The 15787-nt window shown below is 44.1% G+C and overlaps 1 protein-coding gene across 13 annotated transcripts in view; it reads left to right on the forward strand.

The window, feature by feature from the left end:
* The window catches only part of TENM2 (teneurin transmembrane protein 2), an 806981-nt gene that overhangs the window by 566837 nt on the left and 224357 nt on the right, over positions 1-15787 (forward strand). For all 13 annotated transcript variants that reach the window (XM_077823698.1, XM_077823694.1, XM_077823697.1 and 10 more), the window contains one exon: positions 42-280. In XM_077823698.1, coding sequence (XP_077679824.1) covers positions 42-280 — 239 coding nt within the window. The remainder of the gene's footprint in view (positions 1-41; positions 281-15787) is intronic.

Below are 15787 nucleotides of genomic sequence, written 5' to 3' on the forward strand. Positions count from 1 at the left end.
TATTGCACCTTTTAAACTGTGTCTCTTTTCTTGCATTTCAGGCATTTCTTGTTTAAGACATCTTCTGGAACCACCCCTCTGTTCAGTAGTTCTTCCCCTGGATACCCTTTGACCTCAGGAACAGTTTACACACCACCTCCCAGACTGTTGCCTCGAAATACTTTCTCCAGAAATGCGTTCAAGCTGAAAAAGCCCTCCAAATATTGTAGCTGGAAATGTGCTGCTTTATCAGCTATTGCTGCTGCAGTTCTGCTTGCCATCCTGCTGGCCTACTTCATAGGTAAGTGCATCTTTCACTTTATCCCACACAAGCTAGTAAGAAGTTCTGTTTCCTATTGCCAAATCATGTTTCATTTTTCTGAGCCGAGTCCCTGGGATTCCTATGCCAAGGCACCCCCTGGGCTGCACCTCCGCACTTAACCAGGCTCTGTGGTTTTTGGGTGTTTCAGGATCAAGAGGCTCAGCCCTCAGGCTGAGCCCCAGGTTGCCCATTGTAGGGTTTGTACAGCCCATCACAGTTGTCACGCCAAGTCAAAACTCAACACCTGTAAGGCTGTTTTAATCCCTTCAAAAATTTGTTTGCTTATAAAAGATCAAAATACTTTTTTAAAATGTTTTCCAAAATTTAGAATCATATCATCATCTTAGAGCTCTGGTCAGCTGTCAGACATCAGGGGGCTGTGGACATCAAGACATGATTGCTGTGATGCTACATTCTGATTTAAAGTATTTTGTGTATGGTGCTACCTTATCAGGCAGGTATGCACATTTTGCCATTCCTCCAAATCAGGCTGACGCTTTTGTGATGTGCTATCAACTGACTGGTGCATATTCTGAGAGAACTGTGTTCTACACTTTCATGGGTGCTTCTCAGACACAACCAGCATACATAAAACTTCTTTTTCACTTTTACTTTTCTCTCATTGTGTCATGATCTGTATTACTGACCACCCTATATTATTGTTAGGGGGCTTATTCCTTCACCCACTCACTTCCCTGGTCTTTCTCACATGAACAGAGAGCGACAATACCTGAAGTCCAAAGGTGCAAACAATTCGAAGTTTATTGGGGTGATCTTCCAGCAAGCATGATTCCAGTTTCCTTCCTTAGTATCCTCCTTCCCAGCTCTGACACCACAGAGCCTTACACCTGTGTCCCTGTTCCCTTTCCTGCCCTTAGCCAAACATGATTCCAATGTCCCCAGCCCCATTCCCTGTTCCCATTTCCCCTTTTAGCAAAACATGATTCCAATTTCCTTACCCCCATTCCCTGTTCCCATTTCCCCCACCCACATGCCCACCCCCACTTCCTGATTGACTGCAGACTATATAGTAGAACTTGAGTTCTGCTTAGCTATACCTTAACCAATCATTTTCCTGAAATTTAACTACCAATCCTAACATGATTATGTAACCAATTATATCCCACCACGTTAATTAGTTTACACCCAACAAAATTAATTATACAGCAGACAGGAACAATCACAGAACCAGACAGAGATTATACAGACAAACAATAGCAAAGTGGGAACTATAATGACAAAACAATACAGAAGTGAGGATTTCACATCCCAGCTACTGATAAGTGAGTTCTTGCCAGACAGGAAGCTATCAAACTAAAAGAAAAGGAGTACTTGTGGCACCTTAGAGTACTCCTTTTCTTTTTGCAAATACAGACTAACACGGCTGTTACTCTGAAACCTATCAAACTAAGTTTCCTTTTACATTTTCTAGGCACTTCCTTTTCTCTGGAGGTGATAGGCACTATCAGGACAGGATTGTATTCCTAACAGCCCAATAGCACCTTCTTTCAATGTGACTAGTTTGGAATGTGAGGATGTGACCGTTCACTTCCCAGCTCATGGCTGCCTCTGCTGCTTAGCCGAAGGCCTTAGCCTAAGAACAGGGCCTCAGACTGTCACAGTAAGAGAAGGCCCTTACACCGGCAGACAGTGATTTTGATTCTTTCTTTTATACCTCTATAACTAGCCAAGTGATAAGAATACACCTAAATTCTTAAAGTACAGGCCTTTGCAGACAGGCCTGAATATCTATATCCTAACACTTATGTCCCTTCATGCAGTCTTAACCAGTTCTTCGAATACATTCCTTGAGCTTTGGGGGGCTCTCCTGTTTTTACTTATTTTACTTTTAATTAGTTTGTCCCCTAATGCAATTGTCTGCAGTTGTCATCTTATGTGTTTTTTAAAGAAGAAAAGTGCCTACAAATATTAGTGTCACTAAGACAATTTCATAACTTACTGGGCTTTCCAAGCCCCCACAGCAATGCAATCATTTTTATGGCAATCTGCACAAACTCCACAGCTTCCTTTGACTATACGGCAACATTCTAGCAGTTTAGTCTAACAGGAAGATCATCCTCCATAGGAGAAAGCACTTGTCAGGCATGTAACACATGGTTCTGCAGTTTCTGTCTTACTTGGTATGTTTCTGCAGTAGTCATAAGAACACAAGTGATCTCTCTCCTGCCATCCATCTCCACCCTCTGACAAACAGAGGCTAGGGACGCCATTCCTTACCCATCCTGGCTAATAGCCATTAATGGACTTACCCTCCATGAATTTATCCAGTTCTCTTTTAAACCCTGTTATAGTCCTAGCCTTCACAACCTCCTCAGGCAAGGAGTTCCACAGGTTGACTGTGCGCTGAGTGAAGAAGAACTTCCTTTTATTTGTTTAAACCTGCTGCCCATTAATTTCATTTGGTAGCCCCTAGTTCTTATATTATGGGAACGAGTAAATAACTTTTCCTTATTGACTTTCTCCACACCACTCATGATTTTATATACCTCTATCATATCCCCCCTTCATCTCCTCTTTTCCAAGCTGAAAAGTCCTAGCCTCTTTAATCTCTCCTCATATGGAACCCATTCCAAACCCCTAATCATTTTAGTTGCCCTTTTCTGGCCCTTTTCTAATGCCAGTATATCTTTTTTGAGATGAGGGGACCACATCTGTACGCAGTATTCAAGATGTGGGCGTACCATGGATTTTAAGATATTCTCTGTCTTATTCTCTATCCCTTTTTAAATGATTCCTAACATCCTGTTTGTTTTTTTGACTGCCGCTGCACACTGCGTGGACATTTTCAGAGAACTGTCCACGATGACTCCAAGATCTTTCTCCTGATTAGTTGTAGTTAAATTAGCCCCCATCATATTGTATGTATAGTTGGGGTTATTTTTTCCAATGTGCATTACTTTACATTTATCCACATTAAATTTCATTTGTTGCCCAATCACTGAGTTTTGTGAGATCTTTTTGAAGTTCTTCACAGTCTGCTTTGGTCTTAACTATCTTGAGCAGTTTAGTATCATCTGCAAACTTTGCCACCTCACTGTTTACCCCTTTCTCCAGGTCATTTATGAGTAAGTTGAATAGGATTGGTCCTAGGACTCATCCTTGGGGAACACCACTAGTTACCCCTCTCCATTCTGAAAATTTACCATTTTATTCCTACCCTTTGTTCCCTGTCTTTTAACCAGTTTTCAATCCATGAAAGGATCTTCTCTCTTATCCCATGACAACTTAATTTATGTAAGAGCCTTTGGTGAGGGACCTTGTCAAAGGCTTTCTGGAAATCTAAGTACACTATGGCCACTGGATCCCCCTTGTCCACATGTTTGTTGACCCCCTCAAAGAACCCTAATAGATTAGTAAGACACTATCTCCCTTTACAGAAACCATGTTGACTTTTGCGTAACAATTTATGCTCTTCTATGTGTCTAATAATTTTATTCTTTACTATTGTTTCAACTAATTTGCCCGGTACTGACGTTAGACTTACCGGTCTGTAACTGCCAGGATCACCTCTAGAGCCCTTCTTTAACATTGATGTTACATTAGCTATCTTCCAGTCATAGGGTACAGTAGCTGATTTAAAGGACAGATTACAAACCATAGTTAATAGTTCCGCAATTTCACATTTGAGTTCTTTCAGAACTCTTGGGTGAATGCCATCTGGTCCCGGTGACTTGTTACTGTTAAGTTTCTCAATTAATTCCAAAACCTCCTCTAGTGACACTTCAATCTGTGACAATTCCTCAGATTTGTCACCTACAAAAGACGGCTCAGGTTTGGGAATCTCCCTAACATCCTCAGCTGTGAAGACTGAAGCAAAGACTTCATTTAGTTTCTCTGTGATGACTTTATTGTCTTTAAGTGCTCCTTTTGTATCTCGATCGTCCAGGGGCCCCAGTGGTTGTTTAGCAGGCTTCCCGCTTCTGAAGTACTTAAAAACCATTTTATTATTACCTTTTGAGTTTTTGGCTAGCTGTTCTTCAGACTCCTTTTTGGCTTTTCTTATTACATTTTTTACATTTAATTTGGCAGTGTTTGTGCTCCTTTCTATTTACCTCACTAGGATTTGATTTCCACTTTTTAAAGGATGCCTTTTTATCTCTCACTGCTTCTTGTACATGGTTGTTAAGCCACAGTGTCTCTTTTTAGTTCTTTTACTGTGTTTTTTAATTTGGGGTATACATTTAAGTTGAGCCTCTATTATGGTGTCTTTGAAAAGTGTCCATGCAGCTTGCAGGGATTTCACTCTAGTCACTGTACCTTTTAATTTCTGTTTAACTAACCTCCTCATTTTTGCATAATTCCCCTTTCTGAAATTAAATGCCACAGTTTTGGGCTGTTGAGGTGTTCTTTCCACCACAGGAATGTTAAATGTTATAATATTATGGTCACTATTTCTGAAGTTTCTTATCCTGGCTGCTGTTCGGGGAGGGTATGGCAACACACAGATCATTCACCTGATCTGGTATGGCAGTGTCCCTGTGTATGAGTAAAAAACTTTCATTTATTTTATGCAGCCTAATAGGTAGTACAGGGATAATTATGTATCTCCTGTAATAAACCTCAAATTAGCAACAGGCTAAGCTTGTTATATAAAGAAAAATTTTTGGAAACCATGTTATTTATTGAACTTGGCAGCTAAGATGTAATAGCTGTCTATGTGAGCAATTATACAAATGAGAAACTATATACTGCATGTTCAATATTTTAATCACGGATGTAACTTGGAAATGATGGATGATTAAATATATTTATCTTTGGTATTTAGGCTCCTGTAGGATAAAACAAAGCTTCACTGGATGGTTTATTACTTTATAATCTGTCATTTCTTATTATTTATGAACTTATATTAGACAATCCATTGACCCTTGAGAATTGAGGAATGGTTTATAACTTCACATGAATAAAGCTAATGGTCAGTTTGCAGAGAGGTGTTGGCGGTTGCTTAACCATTATCCTGACTGGAGAATGATGAACACAATGAAGTTGTCCAGTAAGCAGGAGGAGGAAGCAGGTTTTTAAAAGGAATATTGGTGGAAAGGGGAAACAATTAAAAATCACTTTTGTGTCATGTCCTGGTGCACTGAAGGAGGGGTATTTTAAAGAGCAAATAACCAAAGACATAAAAATAGATAACAAGGAATCTTTCAGAACCGCGGCCTGCAGCAGCGAACCACGGCCAGTGGGAGCCGCGATCGGCCGAACCTGTGGACTCAGCAGGTAAACAAACTGGCCCCGCCCACCAGGGGCTTTCCCTGAACAAGCGGCGTCCCAAGCTTGGGAAACACTGCACTAGACTAAGGGCTTGACTACACTACCACTGAAGTCGATGTTACTTACATCACTCAGAAGTGTGAAAAAGCCACACCCCAAGCAATGCAAGTTACATCTATCTATGCTCTGTCCACACCAGTTCTATGTCGGCGGGAGATGCACTCCTGTTCAGGGGCGGCGAATTATATACACTCGTGGTGCCTGGGCTCCAGCAATATTCTGGGTCTGGGGGCCCGGCTCCACCAGTGTTTGGGGCTGGTGGGTCTCTCCTCCGGCCCCGCCTGCCGCTTCCCCGCCCCCCGCACCTCCCCCAAGTGTCCCCTGGCCCCCACTTGCTGCCCCCACACACCTATCCTGCCCTGGAGCCTGCGGCTCACACTGACTCTGCTCTGCCGGCTCCCTGCATCAACTGCTACCACAGGGTCCTAGTGCCCCCCATTCACAAATGGCAGCGCAGGCTGCCCTTACCCTTCCCTTCCGCCCTAGCTCTGAGCCTCTCCAAGGCCACAAAACCCTCAACCCCAGCCAGAGCCCTCATCCCTCCACACCCTAATCCTCTGCCCCCGCCCTGAGCCCCCTCCCACACCCCAAACCTCTCATCCTCAGCCCCACAGCCCTCACCCTGCACCCCCTCCTATCCCCAAACTCCCTCCCTGAGCCTCCACCCCCTCCCACCCCAAACTCCCTCCCTGAGCCTCCACCCCTCGTCCCCTCCTACATCCCCAGTCCAAAGCCTGCACCCAAACTCCATCCCAGAGCCTGCACCCCCCACCCCCAGCCCAGAGCCTGCACCCCTCACCCCCTCCTGCACCCCCATCCCTTGCCCCAGCCCAGAGCCTCCACCCAGCACCCAAACTCCAGCCCAGAGCCTGTACCCCAGACCCCCTCCCCCACCCAAACTCCCTCCCTCACCCAAATTCCCTCCCAGAGTCTGCACCCTCCGCCCCTCCTGCATCCTAATCCCTAGCCCAGGGCCTGCACCCCAGACCTCCACCCCCAACCCAAACTCCCTCCCAGGGCCTTAGGCAAGTTGGGGGGGCGGGTTCTGGGCACCACCAAAATTTCTACAAATCTGCCACCCCTGCTCCTGCTGACTTAGCTTCCACCTCTCGCTGAGGTGGATGTAGTGTGGTCACGTAGACTTGCCCTTAAAGAGTAAATGCAACTCTTAAGGATGAGAAGGAATTGTAGAGAAGCCAAATATTGTTTTTTTTTCTATCAGCTTTCTCTGGAAGGGAAGTTGGGAAGATACCAACCTCAGACCTTGTCTCTTTGCGTAAAAAAGGTGGCACTGTCAGAATTAAAGATGTAAAAAGGGAAGGTGTTGGAATAAGCTAAAGAACAAGTCACCAGAACTAGATGGTATGCAGCCAAAATTTTTGAAGGAATGAAGTATATGAGACGCTCATACAAACATGCAATACTGCAAGATTCAGTACTAAGACTGTTGTTTCTTTTAATGTATTAACTAATGATCTAGAAAAGGAAATTAATAGAGTCAAATCAAAATTTGCATATGACACAAAGCTATGTAAGTTTGTCAAGACTAGATAAGACTATGAAGGACTGAGATACTTATCAAAGCTGGGTGAATGGACATTGTAGTGATAAATGAAATGTAGAGTTGACACACACAAAGTAAAGCACATGGGAAGGAATAACTTGAACTAGTCAGACATTTTATGGGCTCTAAATTAACTGTGTCCTTTTAGGAAAAAGGCCTGGGCATCCTTGTGGGTAGCTAAATGAAAACCTCTGACATATAGCATCAAATAGGTGGAGTTCACAGACAGATGATAACAATTATTAATGCCGTGTGAGGGAAGATTGAAAAGATTGGCACTGTTTAGTTTAGAGCGGAAACAAATAAGAGGGGCTGTGATGGAAGTATACAAATAATAAGTAGTATAGAGGAGTAAATTAAGCACTCCTATTTGCTTTTTCTTACAAAACAGGAACAAAGGGGAATTGAATGAAATCAAAAGGCAACACATTTAAAGCTGTGAAAAATAAATATATTTTACACAATGCCCAATGAACCTTTGGAATTCATTGCCACAATAGATCGTTAAGGCCAGCTCTAGAGTTTAATAGGATTCAAAAAAGATTTAGATATTTATATGTATCATGAGAATATCCACAGATTAGCCAGGATTTAAAAAAAAAAAAGACCCTTTTCAGAAGAGATATAAACACTGATGCTTCAGGGCATTAGCCAGCTGCTAACTGACAGGCTAGGAGAAAATGTCCTTTATCAGCAGGTTATTCTACAGGTGTCTATTATGGGCTTTCCTGCACCTTCCTCTGAAGTTTCTTATCCTGGCTGCCGTCAGAGGGAGGGTATTAGCCTGATCTGGTGTGACAGTGTCCCTGTGTATGACTAAAAAACTTTCTCTTATTTTATGCATACTTATGCTTGTTTTGTGCACGCACAAAAGTGTCTGTATGAACATGTTTTTCCAGAAGAACTTGGCGTATGTGCTTAAAAATTTGGATCTGTACCTTAATTTTCATTGTCCCTGGAGCAATTTCAGCCTGAAAACCCCCTCTCCCCCCCCCCCCAACATTTCATGGTGGTGAAAATAGAAGTGAGGCAAACAATTTCCTTTCTCTTGTTTAGGGAAAAGGCTGGGGAGAGCACAATAGCTGATACAAATCATAAAACTGATTTTTTTAAAAGTTTATCCAGCTATTTTTGTTTTGTCACTCATTTAATCTATGCTCTTACACTTCCTTCGTCATGACATACAATAAACTTACATCAGCGGCAGTTTTGCACATGCAAAGAGAACAAATGCCTCTAATTAAATCCAGGATTGCTGTAAATTGGTTAGTCTCTAAGGTGCCACAAGTACTCCTTTTCTTTTTGAGTTTTTCTAGTGGGCTTCAGAGTAACAGCCATGTTAGTCTGTATTCGCAAAAAGAAAAGGAGTACTTATGGCACCTTAGAGACTAACCAATTTATTTGAGCATAAGCTTTCGTGACCTACAGCTCACTTCATCGGATGCATACTGTGGAAACTGCAGAAGACATTATATACACAGAGACCATGAAACAATACCTCCTCCCACCCCACTCTCCTGCTGGTAATAGCTTATCTAAAGTGATCACTCTCCTTACAATGTGTATGATAATCAAGTTGGGCCATTTCCAGCACAAATCCAGGTTTTCTCACCCCCCCGCTTTCCAAAAACCACACACACAAACTCACTCACCTGCTGGTAATAGCTTATCCAAAGTGACCACTCTCCCTACAATGTGCATGATAATCAAGGTGGGCCATTTGTGCTGGAAATGGCCCACCTTGATTATCATGCACATTGTAGGGAGAATGGTCACTTTGGATGAACTGTTACGAGCAGGAGAGTGAGTTTGTGTGTGTGTGGGGGGGGGGGGTGGTGAGAAAACCTGGATTTGTGCTGGAAATGGCCCACCTTGATTATCATACACATTGTAAAGAGAGTGGTCACTTTGTATGGGCTATTATCAGCAGGAGAGTGAGTTTGTGTGGGGAGGGGCGGAGGGTGAGAGAACCTGGATTTGTGCTGGAAATGGCCCAACTTGATTATCATACACATTGTAAGGAGAGTGATCACTTTAGATAAGCTATTACCAGCAGGAGAGTGGGGTGGGAGGAGGTATTGTTTCATGGTCTCTGTGTATATAATGTCTTCTGCAGTTTCCACAGTATGCATCCGATGAAGTGAGCTGTAGGTCACGAAAGCTTATGCTCAAATAAATTGGTTAGTCTCTAAGGTGCCACAAGTACTCCTTTTCTTCTAGTGGGCTTGAACTTGTATGTCATTAAATTCATATTGCAACTTTGTGGTTTCAACATGTTTTGATAAATATCAGCATGTTGTGGTGCTCTCTAGACAAATGCTGATACCTCACCAACCCCAAAAGTTATTCTGAGCCCTGCTACCCTGGAAGTGAGGCTCATGGGATGCAGGATCACCACATTCAAATTGGGACATCCTGAAAATATTGGCCTGGGTGGCAAAAACCCAGTTACATCACAAGCAAAATGACAGGTTTCAGAGTAGCAGCCGTGTTAGTCTGTATCCGCAAAAAGAAAAGGAGGACTTGTGGCACCTTAGAGACTAACAAATTCATTTGAGCGTAAGCTTTTGTGAGCTACAGCTCACTTCATCGGATGCATTCAGTGGAAAATACAGTGGGGAGATTTATATACATAGAGAACATGAAACAATGGGTGTTACCATACACACTGTAACGAGAGTGATCAGGTAAGGTGAGCTATTACCAGCAGGAGAGCGGGGGTGGAAAAAACCTTTTGTAGTGATAATCAAGGTGGGCCATTTCCAGCAGTTGACGAGAACCTCTGAGGAACAGTGGGGAGGGGGGAGAGAATAAACATGGGGAAATAGTTTCTTTGTGTAATGACCTATCCACTCCCAGTCTTTATTTAAGCCTAGGTTACACAAAGTAAAACTATTTCCCCATGTTTATCCCTCCCACTCCCCACTGTTCCTCAAACATTCTTTTTAACTGCTGGAAATGGCCCATCTTGATTATCATGACAAAAGGTCCCTGTCCCGTCCACTCCAAACCGCCCCCCCCCCCGGCTTTCCTGCTGATAATAGCTCACCTTACCCGATCACTCTCATTACAGTGTGAACGGTAACACCCATTGTTTCATGTTCTCAGCATATATATAGTCGAGCTGCCAATTGGATGGCGCTCCGCTTCAATGCAAAGAAGTGAGCAACTCTCCACATTGACGGCAGCAAAAGGGACTCGGTGCAGACGACAGGGTTCCAGATCCAGGGGGATCCCATCATCCCCCTGGCAGAGGGGCAGGCGTTCCAGCACCTCGGCACGCCGATGGGTTTCCATGTCCGGCAGACACCCAAGGACACCATCCAGGAGATCTTGCAGGATGCCGCCAAGATCGACGCCTCCCTGCTAGCACCGTGGCAGAAGATAAATGCCCTGAACACCTTCCTGATTCCCCGCATCTCGTTCGTCCTAAGGGGATCCGCCTTGGCGAAGGTACCCCTCAACAAGGCAAACAAGGTCGTGTGGCAGCTGATGAAGAAGTGGGTGTTCTTTCCCCAGAAAGCCAGCAACGAGGTGGTCTACATTGCCCACAGGCATGGCGGTGCCAATGTCCCCCCACATTGGCGATCTGTGTGACATCGCGGTGATCACCCACGCCTTCTGCCTGCTGATGTGTCCCGACTCCATGGTAAGGAACATCGCAGCAAACGCCCTCCATGACGCAACAAAGAAGCGGATCGGCAGAGCCCCCTTCAGCCAAGACACCACCACCTTCCTGAGCGGTTTCCTGGATGGCGAATTCTGACGGGATGGGCACGACATCGCTTCACTGTGGTCCCGCGCTCGCAATGCCACGCCTCGCCTGGGGAAGCGCATCGGCTGCTGCTGGGAGTGGTGCGAGGAGCGCCAGGAGCTGGGAGTCCTGGTGCTGCAGATCAGGTCCAACGACAACACCATCTTCACCCCGAGCGCCAGGGGCATGCTGCAGAGGACCCTGAAGGTAGCCATCCACTCACTGTACATGGAAACCCTGAAGCGTAAACCGGACCAGGGTAAAGCCTTCGAACTGACCAGCAAGTGGGATGCCAGCAACCACTTCCTCGCCGGGGGCGGCTTCACCCGTTTCGCCGACTGGCGGTTCATCCACCGTGCCTGGCTCAACTGTGTCCCGCTCAACGGAGCCATCCGCCACCGGAACCGAGACAAGCGTTGCAGGAAGTGCGGCTACTCCAACGAGACCCTGCCCCACGTCCTGTGCAGCTGCAAGCCCCTCTCCAGAGTCTGGCAGCTGTGCCACAATGCCATCCAGAACCACCTGGTGAAAGCCATCACACCGTGCCTGGGGGAGGTCGCAGTGAACTGCGCCATCCCCAGTACTGACCACCACTTGCGACCTGACGTGGTAGTCACCAACGAGGCCCAGAAAAAGATCATCCTCGTCGACGTCATGGTCTTCTTTGAGAACAGGACCCCGGCCTTCCGCGAAACCCGAGCTCGTAAGCTGGAAGAATACGCCCCCCTGGCCGACACCCTGAGAGCAAAGGGCTATGAGGACAGATGGATACCCTGATCGCCGGAGCCCTGGGTGCTTGGGACCCCTGCAACGAGCGTGTGCTGTGGACTTGTGGGATCGGTCGATGCTTCGCACAGCTCATGCGGCGCGTCATGGTCTCGGACACCATCCGATGGTCCAGGGACATCTACATTGAACATATCACCGGCCACCGACAGTACCAGGAGGCGTGAGCCGGTACGACATCGTGAATCAACTATGGGAAAGGGACTGAGAGACTTTTTCCATTGGACCATATGAACTGGAACCATAAACTCACTGAACAGTAAATCCCACCAAATGAGGGTAAATCCATCCTCATTGTCGTATCCACTCATTATACTCCACACCTGAACATAGCCATTATATGAACAACATACCCCCATATCTCAATGTCTGTACTTTGACCCATTAAACTTTTACCCCCAATCGGGAAGATTGCAGATTATGTATTCCTTACGCCACCCTTTCCTAAACCGAATTTTGCACCCATTGATAATCTGTACCTTATTCCCTGATCACCAGAAACTTCTATGCTTAAACTCTGTACCGTTTTCTTTTTACTTCCAACATCATCTTAATAAAATTATTAAATCTCCCCACTCTATTTTCCACTGAATGCATCCGATGAAGTGAGCTGTAGCTCACGAAAGCTTATGCTCAAATAAATTGGTTAGTCTCTAAGGTGCCACAAGTACTCCTTTTCTTATCACAAGCAAAGTAATTCAGGCTGTGTCAAAAAGAAAGCATATGCCACTCATACTGTTGTTGTTGTTGGAGCTTTTCGCCTCATAGTAGGGGTGGGATGAAAGCATTTGTTGTGTTAAATTAGTTTTTAGTTCTTTAGAACCACACTAAGCTAAAAAAAAAAATAATAGAAAGTCACCTTGTCTTTTTTTTTTTTTTTTACAATACAGTAATTCCTGCCAAATATAAAATATTATGTTTTAAGTAAGCCTCTAAACTGCTCTGACTTCTGCCAATCTGACTTTGAGCTTGAAAGAACATCTGGCCATCATCATGTCAGTATGTTAAAAGTGTGGTAATTTTAGGTACTTACAGTTTTCTTTGAAAACAATAGAAGTATTATTTTCTATGGAAACTAAAAGCCTACAATGTGTTTAAAGTTGCTCCACTTGAAAATTGATATGTTGAGACTCATACTGATGAATCTTAGAGTGCTGCTGCAATTTTGTCTACTCCCATCATGCGAAACAGAGCAGGACTTGGGAAAAGAAAATGACAGAAATGATGAGAATAGTACACTTATATAGCATCATTAGTGTGTACACAGCATAGGAAAAATATTAGCTCTCATTCACTCTTCAGTGTTACTGGACTATAAAGGCAGATGGGATTTAAGGTAAACTTATGTTCCCTGTGTAGGCTTCAAATGTTGTATTCACCTTTGTTTTATGTGAGGGGAAACCTGTTATTTGAGGAACAGACCTGCCAAAGGCTCTGGCTTGTTAATTAAGCAAATACAAGATTCTTCTTCCCCCAGCATATGTTTAAACTCATACTTCAAAATAAATAAAATAAGGATGCTGCAGCATGCAGATAGGCTGTGAACGTTCTTAATATTAGAGAGTAGAATAGCTTTTTTGTGCAATAGGTAATGGTAGTTTTATCCCTTTCCTTATATGCAAAGGCATTCCTTTTTGTGAAGGTCAAAGAACCAACTTTGGTGGTTCAGATCAAATGGACCCTAGACTTAAGGGTCTTAAGACCTCCTGAGCTTTTATCTTTACTAACAATACCTTATTTATCATCTGTGTGCATAAACCAAAGTTGTACAGAGATATTAATGCACTGGTTGCCAATATCAAGCTGAATTATCTTCTTGGCATCAGTTAGTAAAGTGAGTGCAAATTTGTCTGTTCAGAAGAAATTTCTTGTTCATTGATATTTGCAGTTTCTTCCATTCATAAATAACACTCACGAATTGTAAAAGGTTTCAGAGTAACAGCCGTGTTAGTCTGTATTCGCAAAAAGAAAAGGAGTACTTGTGGCACCTTAGAGACTAACCAATTTATTTGAGCATAAGCTTTCGTGAGCTACAGCTCACTTCATCGGATGCATACTGTGGAAACTGCAGAAGACATTATATACACAGAGACCATGAAACAATACCTCCTCCCACCCCACTCTCCTGCTGGTAATAGCTTATCTAAAGTGATCACTCTCCTTACAATGTGTATGATAATCAAGTTGGGCCATTTCCAGCACAAATCCAGGTTTTCTCACCCTCCGCCCCCCCCCCCCCCCCCCAAACTCACTCTCCTGCTGGTAATAGCTCATCCAAAGTGACCACTCTCTTTACAATGCGTATGATAATCAAGGTGGGCCATTTCCAGCACAAATCCAGGTTTTCTCACCCCCCCCCCCTTTTCCAAAAACGACACACACAAACTCACTCTCCTGCTGGTAATAGCTTATCCAAAGTGACCACTCTCCTTACAATGTGTATGAAAATGAAGGTGGGCCATTTCCAGCACAAATTCAGGTTTTCTCACCCCCCACCCCGCCCCCACAAACACAGACTCTCCTGCTGGTAAAAGGTTTCAGTAAAGACATAGCTGGAGGCAATATAAACCACACATACACCTTGTGTGAGGAATTCCTGGTTCCCTGGAACTTAGGGAACTAGCTACATGAAGCTGGAAAGGAGTTGTGTTTGGCGGGCCTCAGCCTTTTGGCATCCATATTACAATGTGTGTAGCTGAATTCAGTTGAAGTTCAAGGAGAATAAGCCAATTAAGGTAGAAATCTGAGAGTCCTTTGGCTCTGTGTCTGTAGATCAGGGTAAGCCAAGAAAAAGAGCCAGACCTGGCACTGATGGTAACCTTATGTATCACTTTATTTCTAATTTTGTTTTTGGCTTGGAAAGCCAGTTCACATTGGCTTTCAGTCTTGTCCAGATTTAGTTGAAATCGGGTACATTGAGCACTTTGGACACTGGTACAGCAAGTTTGGAGTCTGATCCGGTAAGAGGCTTAGAGTATCTGGCAAGGTGCCAAGCACCCACCCTCAACTCCCACTGAACGTGCTCTGAACCTTGCTGAATATGCTCAGCATCTTGTAAGATTAGTCCCTCATTGCAGAAGCTTCTATTTAGCATACTCATCTATTTTTTTCCTTTGGAAGAGCCGAACAGTAAACACACTATAATATTATATAATGTGGTTGTTCAGTACAAAAAGACGAACCACATTTATCCGGCCATGGATGTCAGCTGAGGAGCAACAATCAACATGGAGGCAGAAGACCTCTGTGCAGAAGGGTTTTGGTGCATTTCCCGACATCCATAGAGATCTAAGATCTATGATTTTTAGTCAACCCCGCTGCTCATCTCTGGGTTGGAGGGGGCTACCTTCACACTCCTGAAAGAAGAAGTGGATGGAAGATCTGCAAGTCAAAATACAGAGTTTCCAGTCGTCATGTTGGAAAGACCAGCTCCTCTAGAGGGAGATTTGGGCCAGTGATACTGCAAGACATTGAAGAAGCTTCTCAGGAAGAGCATGCTGCAACCCTTTGCTTCCAGTTTTCATGTTTTTAGCATTATGCCTTCTGGAGTTGTTAGTGCACGTCTTTCCCCTGTGGTTCCTTTTCCATTGTGTTGTGTCACTGATGGGAAGATATTTTGCAAACATGCTCTACCTAGGGATGACTGTCTTCATAAAAATGTGCATATTACCCTCCATTTATGACTATAGTCATGATGCAATTCTGTCAGTTTCCTTTTGTAGATTATACCAGAAGCCTTTTTGGAGACATGTAAATGAAATTTGGGTTAGACTCAGTTCTATTCCATGAGGAAAGTATGGTACATACTGTGTTTTGGCACAGTATTTTTAATATAGACCTCAATGAAAAATAGAAGATATCTTTCAGGCCCAGATCTTGATCCCAGTGTAGCCTGAGCATCCAGGCTATCCAGTAGGATTGCCTCCAGATCTGGCAGGGGAAAGAATTCTCCTCCCCAGCTGATGCTTTACAGACACTGCTCCAGCCATGGAGCAGGAGTGGTTCTTCATAGAAGTACAACTATCTGCCAGAGCCTCAAATTCCTGTATCAGCAATAGTAAAAAGTGGAAGTAAATAGTAATAGCAATAT

The sequence above is a fragment of the Eretmochelys imbricata genome, chromosome 8, assembly GCF_965152235.1.
Source record: "Eretmochelys imbricata isolate rEreImb1 chromosome 8, rEreImb1.hap1, whole genome shotgun sequence".
NCBI lineage: Eukaryota > Metazoa > Chordata > Testudines > Cheloniidae > Eretmochelys > Eretmochelys imbricata.